General features: G+C 45.1%; 1 protein-coding gene across 3 annotated transcripts in view; it reads right to left on the bottom strand.

Moving 5' to 3' along the window:
* The window catches only part of PRKCI (protein kinase C iota), a 75,784-nt gene that overhangs the window by 36,597 nt on the left and 23,332 nt on the right, over positions 1-15,855 (bottom strand). For 2 of the 3 annotated variants that reach the window (XM_059687012.1, XM_059687010.1), the window contains exons 3-4: positions 8,556-8,645; positions 1,837-1,887 (exon numbers count right to left, since the gene is read on the bottom strand). In XM_059687012.1, the coding sequence (XP_059542995.1) occupies positions 1,837-1,887; positions 8,556-8,645 (141 nt within the window). The remainder of the gene's footprint in view (positions 1-1,836; positions 1,888-8,555; positions 8,646-15,855) is intronic. The other variant, XM_059687011.1, reaches the window with a different exon arrangement.

The following is a 15,855-nucleotide window of genomic DNA, read 5'->3' as shown; positions in this document are numbered from 1 at the left end:
GGGAGAGAGAAATAGGAACATCAATGATGAGAGAGAATCACTGATAGGCTGCCTCCTGCACATCCCACATTGGGATCAAGTCTGCAACCAGGCATGTGCCCTGGCAGGGAATCGAACCGTGACCTCCTGGTTCATAGGTTGACACTCAACTACTGAGCCACGCCTAGATGTTCTATTTTTAATTATTTATTCTGTTAGGAGTAACCAAAACTGAAAGAACATTCTATTTCAGCTTTCATGAACTACATCTTGATAGTTCTTAAATTTAAACATGTTAATGTTGGCTAGAAATTAAGAGCCAAGAGACCACATTAATGGTTATCAATTTCCCCCCTGCTCTAGTTTGTTAATATTTATTATACTGTAGAAGGGGTAGTGTCAAAATCTCCACCAGCAAATTTTAAAGGGGGAAAGTGAGCATGAAACATAGTGAAAAAGTTAGGAAATATTTTATCTGTATGCTGCAGACCCATAATACAATGGCAGATGGAACTCTAGAACCAAGATCTGCCACATGGCAAGTCTTTTAAAACCCAGGCTTGGCCAGGGAGAACGGCCACTTGCTCTGTGAAGGCAGCCTACGCCGGCTTTAATCCACCTGCCCCTGGTAAGTCCAGAGAACTATTCCTAGCTGAATCCAAACCTACATTTTTCACTACTGCTCAGAGTTCTATCTATTTCTTATAGTTCACCACTTTCCTACATAGTACACAGCTCCATTTAACTTTATATACGAACACCCACACTTCTTTAATTTTTTTCTTCTTACCAAGTTGCATGGAGAGTCATAGAATTAAAAGTTAGAACTACAACCCTGGTCTGTGTGACCCAGTGGTTGGAGTGTTGTCCTGTACACCAAAAGGCGGCAGGTTCGATTCCCATTCAGGGTACCAGACTGTGGATTCAATCCCCAATTGGGGTGCAAGTGGGAAGCAACAGATCAATTTTTCTCTCTCACATTGCTATTACTCTCTCTCCCTCTCTTTTCTCCCCGTCCTTCTCTCTACAAAAAAAAAAAAAAATCAATTAAAAAATTTGAAATTTTGTTTAAAGTTAGAACTCCTTCATTTAATTAAAAACAAAATATTTACCACAATTCCTTCTAAAGTTATGGATATGTGTAGAAACCACAAATGAAAATGAGTTACCTGATATCCACAACTAATAAATTATACCATATAGCAAAAGCAATAAATTATGCTCATATATAGTTTGCATATTCAAATTGCATCAGGACAAATAGCTGTTTGACTCTTTCAATTCATTCATTAATAGCCATCACTAGCTTAGACATTCAAAAGAAAATCCTGTAACAACGCCTAAGGATGCATGCTGAAGTGCCCAGAGGTGAAGTGTTATGTCCGTTACTTACTCTCAAATAGTGCAGCAAATATAAGTAAAAATAAAACAAGTGCTTCCTATGAATGTACACGTATGCATATGTGTGCACACATACAGATAGAGAGGTAGAGCAAACACAGATAATGTTAAAAATTGGTGAATCTAGGCAAAGGATATATGGGTACCTTTGTTTTCAATGTTGTTTCAACTTCTCCATAAGTTTGAATTTTTCCAAAATTAAAAACCCAGAAGAAATATGATTTAACTTTCCTTTCAAATGCAGAATAGATAAATATGTCAGTAAGTTATAACTAAGAACTGCCTAATTTTGCTATGGCAAAGCAGAATTTAGGCAGTTCCTAATATACTCTAAATTAGACTAAAGAATGGAAAAGAAACCAAAGGAATTAAAAGTTCTATTTCTGATTTCCTTTCACTTGTGCCACTGTGTCATAAAAAACCTTATTCGATGGTATGAAGTATATAAACACTCACTATCTTCTCCTGGACAGGGCATTCCAGGACGTTCTGGTACACAAGGAAATACTGGAAAAAATAATACAACAAATTTAAAACATACAAATTACATAGAATTTTAAATTCAGATATTAAAAAAACTGACCCAAATTTCAACCTGACACTTTCTTGATACTTAGCATATAGTCAGCATTATTTGTTTAAAGAGATCTACTTTACCAAGGGTATCTAAAAATAGTTTCAATGAAAGTGACCATCCATAAATAATGCACTAGAAGCTCAAATTATTCATTCCAGTCCTTATTATATCATTGATTTTTTTTTGGGGGGGGGGCTTTAGATAAATCATTAACTACTATTCCTTTTCAGTGGTTCTTAACCTTCCTAATGCTGCAACCTTTCAATACAGTTCCTCATGTTGTGGTGACCTCCAACCATAAAATTATTTTAATCATTACCTCATAACTGTAATTTTGCTACTGTTATGAATCGTAATGTAAATATCTGATATGCAGGATGTATTTTCAGGGGTTGCGACCCACAGGTTGAGAACCGCTGCTTTAAATCCTTATTGTAGTGACAAGTTTACTACAATGAAGAATTAAATGATAAAAATGTATATAGAAGAGAGAACCAAGATGGCAGCATAGGTAAACACCGGAAATTGCTGACTCACACAACCACTTCAAAAATACAACTAAAAGACAAAATGGACATCGTCCAGAATCACAGGAAGGCTGGCTGAGTGGAAATTCTACAACTAGAAGGAAAGAGAAAAGCACACTGAGACTCAAAGGAGGTACGGAAGTAAAGTGTAGAGGTACAGAGGCGCACGTGGCAAGGCAAGGGCTGGCAACTGAGGACACGGCTGTCTTTTTGAATCGGGAGGGAGTCACAAGTCCCCGACTGCTCTGAACTCCAGTTCCGGGTGAGTCTCTGGGGACCCAGACTCATACGGGGAGAAACTGGACTGTCTGGCATCGGGCCGAACTCGATGGCAGCTTTCACTCACAGGTGAGACCCAGGGCCTCTTAGGGTAGGGCTGAGGATCAGCCATAGCAGTTTGCTCCGCCCTGTTGATTCCCTGAGACCCCGCCCCACCCAAGCTGTGCGCAGAGGCTTTTGCATATGAATGCCCTGGCCCTTTGCAATCAAAAATTACATAACAAACTGCAGCTGGGCCAGACAGACCCAGAACATCCAAAAAGAAGGCCCAAGGCCCCACAGCAGCTTGCACTGCTTCACAGCTGGGCCTCATCTGGGCATCTCCAAACCCCAAACAAAGAAGAGGAATCTGCAGATCTCTCCATCGCTCCTGCTGGGTAGCCTCAGGCAGAGGCTAAATTAGCACCTCCTTAGAGATCCAAGAGCCAGTGTACCCAGTGGTCAGAGTGGGATCATCCAGATGACAACTCCTCAGATCCGTAAGGGACACATTCATGGGGCAGACTCAGTGAGCACCAAAGCCCCACTGAAGCAAGTCTTGCCCCTAAGGGTGTCTCCAGCACAGAAGTTCTCCCACTGTAGACACAGCTGACCTCCAATTGACCTCCAACTGGCCTGGAGGTCAATTCCTCCCAGTGATACCTACAACAATCAAGGTTTAACTACAACAAGACTGTGCACAAAGCCCACAAAGGGGTGCACCAAGAGTGTCCACCTCAGGTAATTGGGGAGGCTGAGCCACTGGGCCCTATAGGACACCTAGCACACAAAGCCACTCTATCAACACTGGGAAGCAGCCAAAATGCAGAGACAAAGAAACAGGTCACAAATGACAGAAAGGGAGAAAAGCAAACTACTGGATATAGAGTTCAAAACCACACTTTTAAGGTTTTTCAAGAATTTTCTAGAAATCGCCGATAAATTTAGTGAGACCCTCAATAAATCTAGTGAGACCCTTGAGGTTATGAGCAAGGACCAACTAGAAATTAAGCATACACTGACTGAAATAAAGAATATTATACAGAGTTCCAAAAGCAGACCAGAGGATCACAAGAATCATGTCAAAGATTTGAAACACGAAGAAGCAAAAAACGCCCAACCGGAAAAACAAAAAGAAAAAAGAATCCAAAAATATGAAGGCAGTGTAAGAAGCCTCTGGGACAACTTCAAGCCTACCAACATCAGAATTATAGGGGTGCCAGAAGAAGAGAGAAAGCAAGACACTGAAAACCTATTTGAAGACATAATGACAGAAAACTTCCCCTACCTGGTGAAAGAAATAGACCTACAAGTCCAGGAAGCGCAGAGAACCCCAAACAAAAGGAATCCAAAGAGGACCACACCAAGACACATCATACTTAAAATGCCAAGAGCAAAAGACAAAGAGAGAATCTTAAAAGCTGCAAGAGAAAAACAGTCAGTTACCTACAAGGGAGTACCCATACAACTGTCAGCTGATTTCTCAACAGAAACTATGCAGGCCAGAAGGGAGTCGCAAGAAATATTCAAAGTGATGAATACCAAGAACCTACAACCAAGATTACTTTATCCAGCAAAACTATCATTCAGAATTGAAGGTCAGATAAAGAGCTTCACAGATAAGAAAAGGCTAAAGGAGTTCATCACCACTAAACCAGTATTATATGAAATGCTGAAAGGTATCCTTTAAGAAGAGGAAGAAGAAAATGGTAAAGATACAAACTATGAACAACAAGTACACATCTATTAACAAGCGAATCTAAAAATCAAGTGAATAAATAATCGAATGAACAGAATAAACTGGTGAATATAATAGAATCAGGGGCATAGAAAGGGAGTGGAGTGAGTATTCTCGGGGCAGGGGAAAGGGGTGTGGGAGTGCGGGAAGAGACTGAACAAAATTCGTACACCTATGGATGAGGATGGGGGTGGGTGGGTAAGGGCAGAGGGTGGGGTGGGAACCGAGTGGAGGGAAGCTATGGGGAGGGAAAAAGAGGAACAACTGTAATAATCTGAACAATAAAGATCTAATAAAATTTTTTAAAAAGAAACAAAAAAAATGTATACAAATATGGACATAAACCATTACAGTTTTTAAAAGATGTATACTAAAGTTAGGAATAAATTAACACCAGAAATAGTACCCAAATTCAAAAATGTAAGTTTTATGTTAGAAACCATGTATTTACAAACAAGCTAACTCAGATCATTTTTTATAGAGATAAATTATAAGAAATATTACATGAACATTTAATCAACTATTTGTGGTCTGTGATGTACAAAAGAATCCTATATAATAAAAGCCTAATATGCTTTGTGTCCAGTCGTCCGTTCAACCAATCAAAGTGGAATATGCTAATGACATGCTAAGGACACTCAACTGCTCACTATGACATGCACTGACCACCAGGAGGCAGATAGTCGACCAGTCGACCAGTCACTATGACATGCACTGAGCATCAGGGGCAGACAGTTGACTGGTCGACCAGTCCCTATGATGTGCACTGACCACCAGGGGGCAGACACTCTGACTGGTAGGTTAGCTTGCTGCTGGGGTCTGGCCAATCGGGACTGAGCGAGATGGGCCGGACACTCCCTGAAGCCCTCCCGTGTCCCTCACTGGCCCCGATCATGCACCAGTGGGGTCTCTCAGCCTAGGTTGCACCCTCTCACAATCCAGGACCCCTCAGGGGGGCACATTGGCTGTCAGGTAGTTCCAGCTATATAATAAAAGCCTAAGCGGCTGTTATAGCAGAACAACTGGAACGACTAGTCACTATGATGCACACTGACCACCAGGGGACAGACGCTCAATGCAGGAGCTGCCCCCTGGTAGTCAGTGCACTCCCAACAGGGGGAGCGCCACTCAGCCAGAAGCCGGGCTCATGGCTGGCGAGTGCAGCAGTGGTGGCAGGAGCCTCTTCCACCTCTGCAGCAGCACTAAGGAGCAGCAAGCTGAGTGGTAAGGAGCAAGCAGGCGGGCAGTAAGGAGTGAGGGGTCCCAGACTGCAAGAGGGATGTTCGACTGCCAGCTTGTTTTAAGCCAGCAGAAAAACATCCCCCAACTGTGAGAGGGCGCAGGCTGGGCTGAGGGGCACCCCCCATGCACGAATTTCATGCACCAGGCCTCTAGTCTATATATATAAAAGCCTAATGTGCTAAGTGTCTGACCGTTTGACCATTCAACCATTCGCTATGATGTGCACTGACCACCGGGGTGTAGATGTTCCGACCAGTAGGTTAGCTTGCTGCTGGGGTCTGGCTGATCGGGACTGGGCAAGACGGGCCAGACACATCCTGGAGCCCTCCTGTGGTCCCTCCCTGGCCAGGCTTGAGGGACCTCACTGGTGCACAAATCCGTGCACTGGGCCTCTAGTAGGTTTAATAAAGAGCACAGAGTATGAGAAGGGCAGTTCCTTATATATTTTTAAAAGTTGAAATATAAACTAATTTCCGAAAATAGATCTATAATACAGTATTAAAACTTAAACTGCTTAATACTATTGACCAATCATTTCTTTAAACATTCATTGTAGTTTCATTCTAAAGAGAGATGACTCTCAAAACGGAAGACTTATAAAGTTCTGCAAGGATCTCCACAAATTAAATTATGTAGCCTTTGGGAGTCACTATGTCAAATTCTAATGGTAGAAAGAAGTCAAACTACTATTTGTCAAAACACATACTGTATAGAAAAGTATAATGGAATTACAACAAAGAACTGAAATGATTCATCATACTTAGGGGAGATTTATATCTGCTTCAAGTTTTAAAGAGTTTCCTAGGTCTCCCAAAGCTCCCCGAAATGTTCCATAAAAAACTGCCAATGTATTGCAATTAAATGCAATACATTAAGTGGTTTCTACATGAGATAAAAAATTGAGAGGTAGCATGGGAGAACGAAAAGAACACAAATCTGGCCCTGCCAGTGTGGCTCAGCAGTTGAGCATCAACCCAGGAACCAAGAGGTCACTGGTTCAATTCCCGGTCAGGGCACATGCCCAGGTTGGGGGCTCAATCCCCGCATGGCAGCCAATCAATGATGTTCCTCTCTCATGGATGTTTCTATCTCTCTATCCCGTGTCACTCCCTTCCTCTCTCTCAATAAAAATACATTTTTTAAAAAAATAAAGAATAAAGATCTGGAATCAGAATACCTAGATTTACAATCCAGGCAGGTCTATATTGTACCAGTTACATGCTGGCTGAGTTTAGGCTTCTTCTATACCACTACCCACCTCTCGGGCTTGCTGACTTTGAACTATGTAATAACTGTAAATAGTCTCGTTGTTAATCCTTAAACAAAAGAAAGGACATTGAAGCCACCTTACCTTTAGAGATAATTGTATACATAAATTAAAAACTGCAAATTCTATGCTAAACTGTTGGGGTCCAGCCCCAGCAGATCGAGGAGTTCCCAAAGGTGTGTACCGAGTCGGTGAAGAATGAAGGACATGGAGACAGTGTTCAGTTGATCAGCATAGCGAAGTTCTCTAGCCAGGTTCTGTTTTTATTCTCTTGTTACATCTGTATTTATACCAGTTGATTTTAATCCTATCCATTCTATTCCAAAGGTTAGGGTGTTTGTTAATCTATTCTGTTGAGTTTAATCCTGTCTAGTTTAATCTCTATGTTTCATTATAAGGGCTATTCCAAGGTCACTGCTCTACTGATAAGCTACAAGGAAGTGACTGAAGGAGATTTTCCTACCCAGTAAAGGTTATGTCCTCCCAGCCTCGCTGCTTGCCTTCCCTGGGACTGCCTTGTGTCAGTGAGTCTCCAGGGGTATAGGCTTTGGTGCTTTCGCTGGTGGGCAGACCCCTGGGGATGTGGGCCCAACAAGTCCCAAATTTATTGCCAACAGTCTTAGTCCAAGTTCTTCATAAGTAGTACATGGTATTTCTGTAACACTAAGGGGTTTCACTGATTTATTCTCTTCCTTAGTCCTGTTAATCCCTAACTCCAGAGAAAAAATCCTCACCTGGGGAAACAACCTTTCTCGGTGAGGTGGTCCTGTTTAAAACACATAGCGCTAAGAGGGGGAGCAAACATATGCCATATATGCCAGGTCCCTTGAAACATATGCTGTGCAGATGTTTCTTCCCTGCAGCAACTGTGTCAAGCAGCAAGGGTGGATCGGCTTCTGGCACTAAACTTTGCTGTGAAACACTGAGTTTTAATATCCAAGGAGGCATACACAAATAACAAATTTCTCAAGATTAAAGAAGCTGACTGATCTTGTCTTCTCTAGCAATTGAGAAACTACAGAATAAGGACAATTATATAATGACTAGAGGCCTGGTGCACAAAAATCTGTGTACTCAGGGGGGTCCCTCAGCCCAGCCTGATCCCCAGGGGATGGGGCCTAAGCTGGCAGACAGACATCACTCTGGCAGCCCAGGAGCCTTCGGGGGATGACCACTTGCCAGCGGGGAGCAGCCTAAGCTGCAGTCGGACATCCTTAGCACTGGTGAGGAGGTGGGAGAGGCTCCCGCCACCACTGCTGTGCTGGCAGCCGTCAGCCTGGATTGTGGCTGAGCAGAGCTGTCCCTGTGGGAGCACACTGACCACCATGGGGCAGCTCCTGCAATAAGCGTCTGCCCCCTGGTGTTCAGTGTGTGTCATAGTGACCAGTTATTCCCAGTTGTTCTGCTGTTAGGGTCAATTTGCATATTACCCTTTTTTAAATAGGATGAGCAATAGAGATTAAGAAAATGACATCAGTATTATGTTTTAATTTGGTCAAGAATATAGGCTTGGTGGTTTTTTCTTTTAATATTGCTCTAAAAGAAAAAGAAATGATGCCCCTTTACCATGAATCAAGAGTTCAGAATCCTTGTTTAGCTCATAAAGCCTAAAGGCTTCTTCCAACTCCAACTGAGATGATACTGTACACGGGTCTCCTGCAAAATATAAAAAGTAAAGGTAAACTCACTTTTTAAATCCTCTAATGTGATGATTAGTAAACAGTTTCTGTTACATAAAGTCTTGAGGGGAAAAATGACATACATACAGAGCCAAATATTTGACAAGGACAAATCTTTACATATTTAGATAATTCTGCTCTCTGAAGTAGGTAATATATTTCTATTTCTACAACATACTCGAGGTTCATAGACACCAAATTTTATACAGATAAAACCATTTAATTCTCAATAATGTACACATTCAAAATGTAGAAACAGAATGTACCATTGATCACATTTTAGACTCACAGCCATATGACTAATAGCCAGAGACAAGCTTTCTGTCACCTGTATCTTTAAAAGAGGAAGTGAGAGAAACCAAGATGGCGGCATAGGTAAACACCGGAAATTGCCGCCTCACACAACCACTTCAAAAAAAAACAACTGAAAGACAAAACGGACATCGTCCAGAATCACAGGAAGGCTAGCTGAGTGGAAATTCTACAACTAGAAGGAAAGAGAAAAGCACACTGAGACTCAGGAGGTGCGGTGTGGAAGTAAAGTGCAGAGGTACGGAGGCACACTCGGAAAGGGCTGGCAGCTGAGGGTGCGGCTGTCTTTTTCAATCGGGAGGGAGTCACAAGCTCCCGACTGCTCTGAACTCCAGTTCCGGGTGAGTCTCTGGGGACCCAGGACTCATTCAGGGAGAAACTGGACTGTCTGGCAGTGGGCAGAACTCGAGGGCGGCTTTCTCTCAGAGGTGCTTGCAGCAATTACCAAGGGACACTGAGACTCAGGGGGCCCCTTAGGGCAGGACTGAGGATCAGCCATAGCAGTTTGCTCCGCCCTGTTGATTCCCTGAGACCCCGCCCCACCCAAGCTGTGCGCAGAGGCTTTTGCATATGAATGCCCTGGCCCTTTGCAATCTAAAATTACCTAACAAACTGCAGCTGGGTCAGAGAGACCCAGAACATCCAAAAAGAAGGCCCAAGGCCCCACAGCAGCTTGCACTGCTTCACAGCTGGGCCTCATCTGGGCATCTCCAAACCCCAAACAAAGAAGAGGAATCTGCAGATCTCTCCATCGCTCCTGCTGGGTAGCCTCAGGCAGAGGCTAAATTAGCACCTCCTTAGAGATCCAAGAGCCAGTGTACCCAGTGGTCAGAGTGGGATCATCCAGATGACAACTCCTCAGATCCGTAAGGGACACATTCATGGGGCAGACTCAGTGAGCACCAAAGCCCCACTGAAGCAAGTCTTGCCCCTAAGGGTGTCTCCAGCACAGAAGTTCTCCCACTGTAGACACAGCTGACCTCCAATTGACCTCCAACTGGCCTGGAGGTCAATTCCTCCCAGTGATACCTACAACAATCAAGGTTTAACTACAACAAGACTGTGCACAAAGCCCACAAAGGGGTGCACCAAGAGTGTCCACCTCAGGTAATTGGGGAGGCTGAGCCACTGGGCCCTATAGGACACCTAGCACACAAAGCCACTCTATCAACACTGGGAAGCAGCCAAAATGCAGAGACAAAGAAACAGGTCACAAATGACAGAAAGGGAGAAAAGCAAACTACTGGATATAGAGTTCAAAACCACACTTTTAAGGTTTTTCAAGAATTTTCTAGAAATCGCCGATAAATTTAGTGAGACCCTCAATAAATCTAGTGAGACCCTTGAGGTTATGAGCAAGGACCAACTAGAAATTAAGCATACACTGACTGAAATAAAGAATATTATACAGAGTTCCAAAAGCAGACCAGAGGATCACAAGAATCATGTCAAAGATTTGAAACACGAAGAAGCAAAAAACGCCCAACCGGAAAAACAAAAAGAAAAAAGAATCCAAAAATATGAAGGCAGTGTAAGAAGCCTCTGGGACAACTTCAAGCCTACCAACATCAGAATTATAGGGGTGCCAGAAGAAGAGAGAAAGCAAGACACTGAAAACCTATTTGAAGACATAATGACAGAAAACTTCCCCTACCTGGTGAAAGAAATAGACCTACAAGTCCAGGAAGCGCAGAGAACCCCAAACAAAAGGAATCCAAAGAGGACCACACCGAGACACATCATACTTAAAATGCCAAGGGCAAAAGACAAAGAGAGAATCTTAAAAGCAGCGAGAGAAAAACAGTTAGTTACCTACATGGGAGTACCCATAGGACTGTCAGCTGATTTCTCAACAGAAACTATGCAGGCCAGAAGGGAGTCGCAAGAAATATTCAAAGTGATGAATACCAAGAACCTACAACCAAGATTACTTTACTCAGAAAAGCTATCATTCAGAATTGAAGGTCTGATAAAGAACTTCACAGATAAGAAAAAGCTAAAGGAATTCATCACCACCAAACCAGTATTATATGAAATGCTGAAAGGTATCCTTTAAGAAAATAAATAATCTGATGAACAGAATAAACTGGTGAATATAATAGAATCAGGGACATAGAAAGGAAGTGGACTGACAACCCTCAGGGGGGAAGGGGTGTGGGGGTGCGGTAAGAGACTGGACAAAAATCATGCACCTATGGACGAGGACAATGGCAGGGGTAAGGGCAGAAGGTGGGGTGGGAACCTGGTGGAGGGGAGCTATGGGGGGAATAAAGAGGAACAACTGTAATAATCTGAACAATAAAGATTTAATTAAAAAAATAAATAAAAGAGGAAGTGAAAGTAGTTCCATTGAGGTTTCCATGTAATCATTTTGTCAAATTCTTCCTTCACCTGAGAGCCTGCTCAAGAGACTCACAGAAAGGAAGTGTAGCTACTAAAGTACTCTGGACTGAAGAGCAGTCCTATTTGAGCTTATAAATGTAAATATATCGTTTCAGTAAACTTACACACAGAGAGGGGAAGGAAGAAACACCTCCCTTGGTCAACCGGCCAAAAAAAAACTGAGTCATCCCTGGCAATCAATGAGATGACACATCTCCTCATAGGATGGCATTCTCAATGAAAAAGTCATTCCGAACATAGTTGGGGGCTGAGCTGGGTCCTCAACGCTACCATTCTTTTGCTCATTCCTGTGGTTACACCAAGTGTTACCACACATTACATGCCAACAACCCCATTCAAACCTCAATCACTCTCAGCAGAGAACTGGGTGTAGTACTTGATCGAGAAAAATGAAGTCATCTCCTGTCCTGCTATGAGTATGTCTGTCCTGTTCTCTAACTTGGCCACTCTATCCCCACTTCCTTCTCTCTTCTCTGGATATTATCCCACCAGTCTTCCTTAGTTCCATTTTTATTTTGGCTTTCCTTCCACTAGCTCTTCTCAGGAAAGCAAAGACATATTAGAGTCTTCCTCTCAAAAATCTCTCTCACACTCAAGAAGCAACGAAAATCTCTCAGAGAGGTAGGTGTCCTGCAGGACTTTGCATCCAGCTCTCTCCCATGCTCCACATCCCATCTCTCTGTGCAACTACAGCAAAATTACTTCTTTGAGTTTCAATTTTCTCCTATACAAAAAGAGGGCTATTATCTACATTGCAAGTATGATGGGAAATCTAAAGACCATATATTTAAAATGACTCATAGTATGCTTGATCCATTATAGGTGTGGTTTTTATTATTGTACTTTGATCAAAAGCCATAAATGGATTTAACTATTACTAAAGGCATCATTATAAACGTATTTTTAAAAATCAATTTTTCGCAAGTCCTCCAGCTGTGCAGTCAGTTCTCCACCAGGTCTGAGATCTGAGCCCCAGCCAACCCGGTCCAGGCAGAGATCTAAGGAGCCATGATTGCTCCCTGGCTTCAAAGAGCCTCTGGTCCAGAAGACAACAAGCTGTCAGACAAATACAGAACAGAGTGATATTGGGGGACAGGCTTACTGAAGAGCGGACCTGAGGGCCGATGGTCATAAGGGAGATCATTGGGGGTGTGGTGAAGTGAAGGGGTGCTATGAGGGCAGAAATGGGGCCATGGAGACACTATGTAGTGAGGGAAGGCACTTGCTACCTGGGAAGGGTTCTTCCACAGAGACCCGGCTGACCCGCAGATAAATGTCACCTCATGGCAGCTGCCATGATGAGACAGGGTTACGTGTGATTGGCCCATGTTTATTTCTCTCCCGGGCTCCAAGATCCCAAAAGAGCCCATGCACCTGCCTTCAGTGCCTCTCGGGCTTGAAAATGTCTAACTCCCAGGCCTGGCCTCTTTCCCTCTAATCACATTCTTAGATTTAATCTTCTCCACCCAGTCGCTGAGCTAATCTCATCTTGCCCAGAGGAGACCCACCCTTTTCCTCCTGGGAGGGACAGAAGATGGAATCCCTCCCTGTGCCCTCTAGGATGGCACTGTCTGCCCTCCAGCTTGTCTCCTTTTAAATCCTAAATTCACCCAGAGAAGAGTTTTCCATCTCTCGTCTCTCCAAGGAAAAACACCCATCTGTTACATGGCCCTTGGTCATTCACAGGGTTCCATTAGGATGGCTCAGCCCCACACTGCCCAGCCCTGACCCCTGCTTCTCATGGTGATTCTGTCCTGACCTCCCTCAGAGAAGCCTTGTGGTCTGAAGGGCCACCCACATCCTCAAACAACCACCGCTTGCTCCCTGAAGGAGCTCATGATCTGCTGAGTCACCTGACATAAAACCTAAGTGCCAACTAGATGCATGGACACATTTCTTTTTTTCTCGGGGATGCCACCATTGTCTTCCCGCCTGTTTTAACTGTGGATAATTTGGATTACTCTAATGTGGCCAAAGATCCCAGCAACCATGCTCTCAGGTTGTGTTTTTTTCCTTTCTAACATCAGGAACCCATTACACCCTTCACTCTCTCACACCAAGTAGAATAACTATGGGCCGCCCGTCCACCTCAGTCAGTGCCTTTGGAAGGAATCAATGAGCCATTCTTCAACCTTGCCCCTCCCTAACTTTCTCTTTCCTAAACGGATATCTGGGTCAATCAATTAATAGGGAGAAACGCATGAATCCCATTAGGATTATGGGGTTTAGACCAGGGGTTCTGATTGGATGTTAGCATTTGAGAAGGTGTATAAAAACCTCAGGCACCAGAGGAGAGATTCAGAGATTCCAGCTGTGCAGTCAGTGCCGTGGTTCTCCACCAGGTCTGAGATCTGAGCCCCAGCCAACCCGGTCACAGCAGACGTTTCTGCAGGATTCCTTTCTGAGCACCTTGAAGATGAGCATCTGGACGCCACCCACACTCCTGGAGCTGGCAGCAAAGCGCCTGCTGAGGGACCAGGCCTCAGCCATCGCAGCTCTGGAGTACCTGCCCGCCGAGCTCTTCCCCGACCTGTTCGTCCTGGCCTACCGTAGTGGACACCACCGCCAGACCCTGAAGGCGGTGGCCCAAGCCTGGCCCTTCACTGTCCTCCCTCTGGGGGTCCTGAGGCATCTGTTCCCTGATCATGTCCCAACCAGGGCCGTGGGCTTCAAAGCCGTGTTTGACGCGCTTGACGTTCTGCTTGCCCAGGAAGTTCGGCCCAAGAGGTGCAAACTGCGGGTGCTGGATTTAAGGAACACGGGTGCCAACTTCTGGGATATGTGGTGTGGAGTCAGCGCCCGGAATTGCTCACCGACGGGACCAGTGACTGTGCACAGCTCCAGCCCCAACATGGAGCATCCCCTGGCTCCCTTGGAGGTGTTCCTAGACCTTAACTTCAACGAAAGGGACCAGGATAAGTTTTTCATGCACATCATCCAATGGGCCCAGCAGAGGGAAAGGTTGCTACACCTGTGCTGCAAGGCGCTGAGGATTTCTGAGGTGCCCTTCCAGAGGGTCAGGAGGGTCCTGGATAGGGTGCAGCTGGACTGCATCCAGGAGGTGAAAGTGAACTGCACCTGGGACCTGCCCACGCTGGGGACATTTGCTCTCTACCTGGGTCAGATGAGTAACCTGCAGAGACTCTATCTCCCGTGCATCGATGTGTTGGCTGAGGAGGTGGAGGATGAAGAGCAGGAGGAGGAGGGGGAGGAAGAACAACAGGAAGAGGAGCAGGAGCTGAGGGAGGAAGAGTTGTTGGAGTGGGAAGAGCAGGAGCAGGAGGAAGAGGAGCAGGAGTGGGAAAGGCAGGAGCGAGAAGAGCAGCCATCCTTTCCCCAATTCCTCTCTCAGATGCTCAGGCTGCGGCACCTCCGGGAGCTCCACATGCATTCTCCCTCCTTCCTGCGAGGCCGTCTGGACCAGATGCTCAGGTGCCTGCAGACTCCCTTGGACAAACTCTGCCTAACACACTGCCAGCGGCTGACGCATTCAGACCTGACACACCTGTCCCAGTGCCCGAACCTCAGGCAGCTGAAGATCCTGCATCTATCGGGCCTCAGCCTTGCGGATTTCAGTGAGCCCCTCCGAGCTCTGCTGGAGGCAGTGGCACCCACCCTCCAGGCCGTGGGTCTGGATAACTGTGGGATGGAGGACTCCCAAGTCGAGGCCATCCTGCCTGTCCTGAGCCGCTGCCACCAGCTCAGGAAATTCACCATCTCTGTAAACAACTTCCCCGTGGCCACCGTGGAGAAGCTGCTGCGCCACACAGCCGGGCTGCGCAGTTTAGAGCTCGAGGTGTACCCCGTCCCCCTGGAGTGTTACGGGACCCAAGGGACTGTCAACCAGGAGAGACTTGCCCTGATCCGGGCTGAGCTCACGGGGACCCTGAGGGAGTTAGGACAGCCCAGGACCATCCATCTTGCCACCAAGCATCTTAGACATAGGGAGTTTTATAAGGTGGCATTTTCATGACATGGAGCCCGCGATGTGCCCCTGTAATGACCCTGCTCACTGGGTGCACCCAGCAAAGGCTTCTTTCTGGGCCTTTGGAAGCTGAAACCTCGGACCGGGGTGCATTATGCAGGGGGCACCTATGTTTCAGGTTCATGCTCAGTCTGAATGGGGAAAGGGAGGGACCCAGCCCGGGAACAGGATTGTAGGGGCAAAGATTGGGGAGTTCATGGGACCTCAAAGGCAAAGTGTCCTACAATCAGAAACATGAATCGGATTTGCTTGGGGACGGGGAGAGGTATTTAGCCTCCAGCTGCATGTGTGGGTGTCAATCTTGGGGTGGATGGTTGTAAAGGAATGTTCAGAAATAAAGATAATTTCGATGCCCTAGCTGGTTTGGCTCAGTGGATAGAGCGACGGCCTATAGACTGAAGAAATAAAGATAATTTCAAAGACCAAAACAACAAAAAAAAATTAAAAGTAAATAAAAAAAAAATCAATTTTTCCTTTTTGCTAGGCA

Source organism: Myotis daubentonii, chromosome 3 (genome assembly GCF_963259705.1).
Source record: "Myotis daubentonii chromosome 3, mMyoDau2.1, whole genome shotgun sequence".
Lineage (NCBI taxonomy): Eukaryota > Metazoa > Chordata > Mammalia > Chiroptera > Vespertilionidae > Myotis > Myotis daubentonii.
Note: the sequence above shows the minus strand (reverse complement) of the source record. Positions and strands in the feature narration are given on the sequence as shown.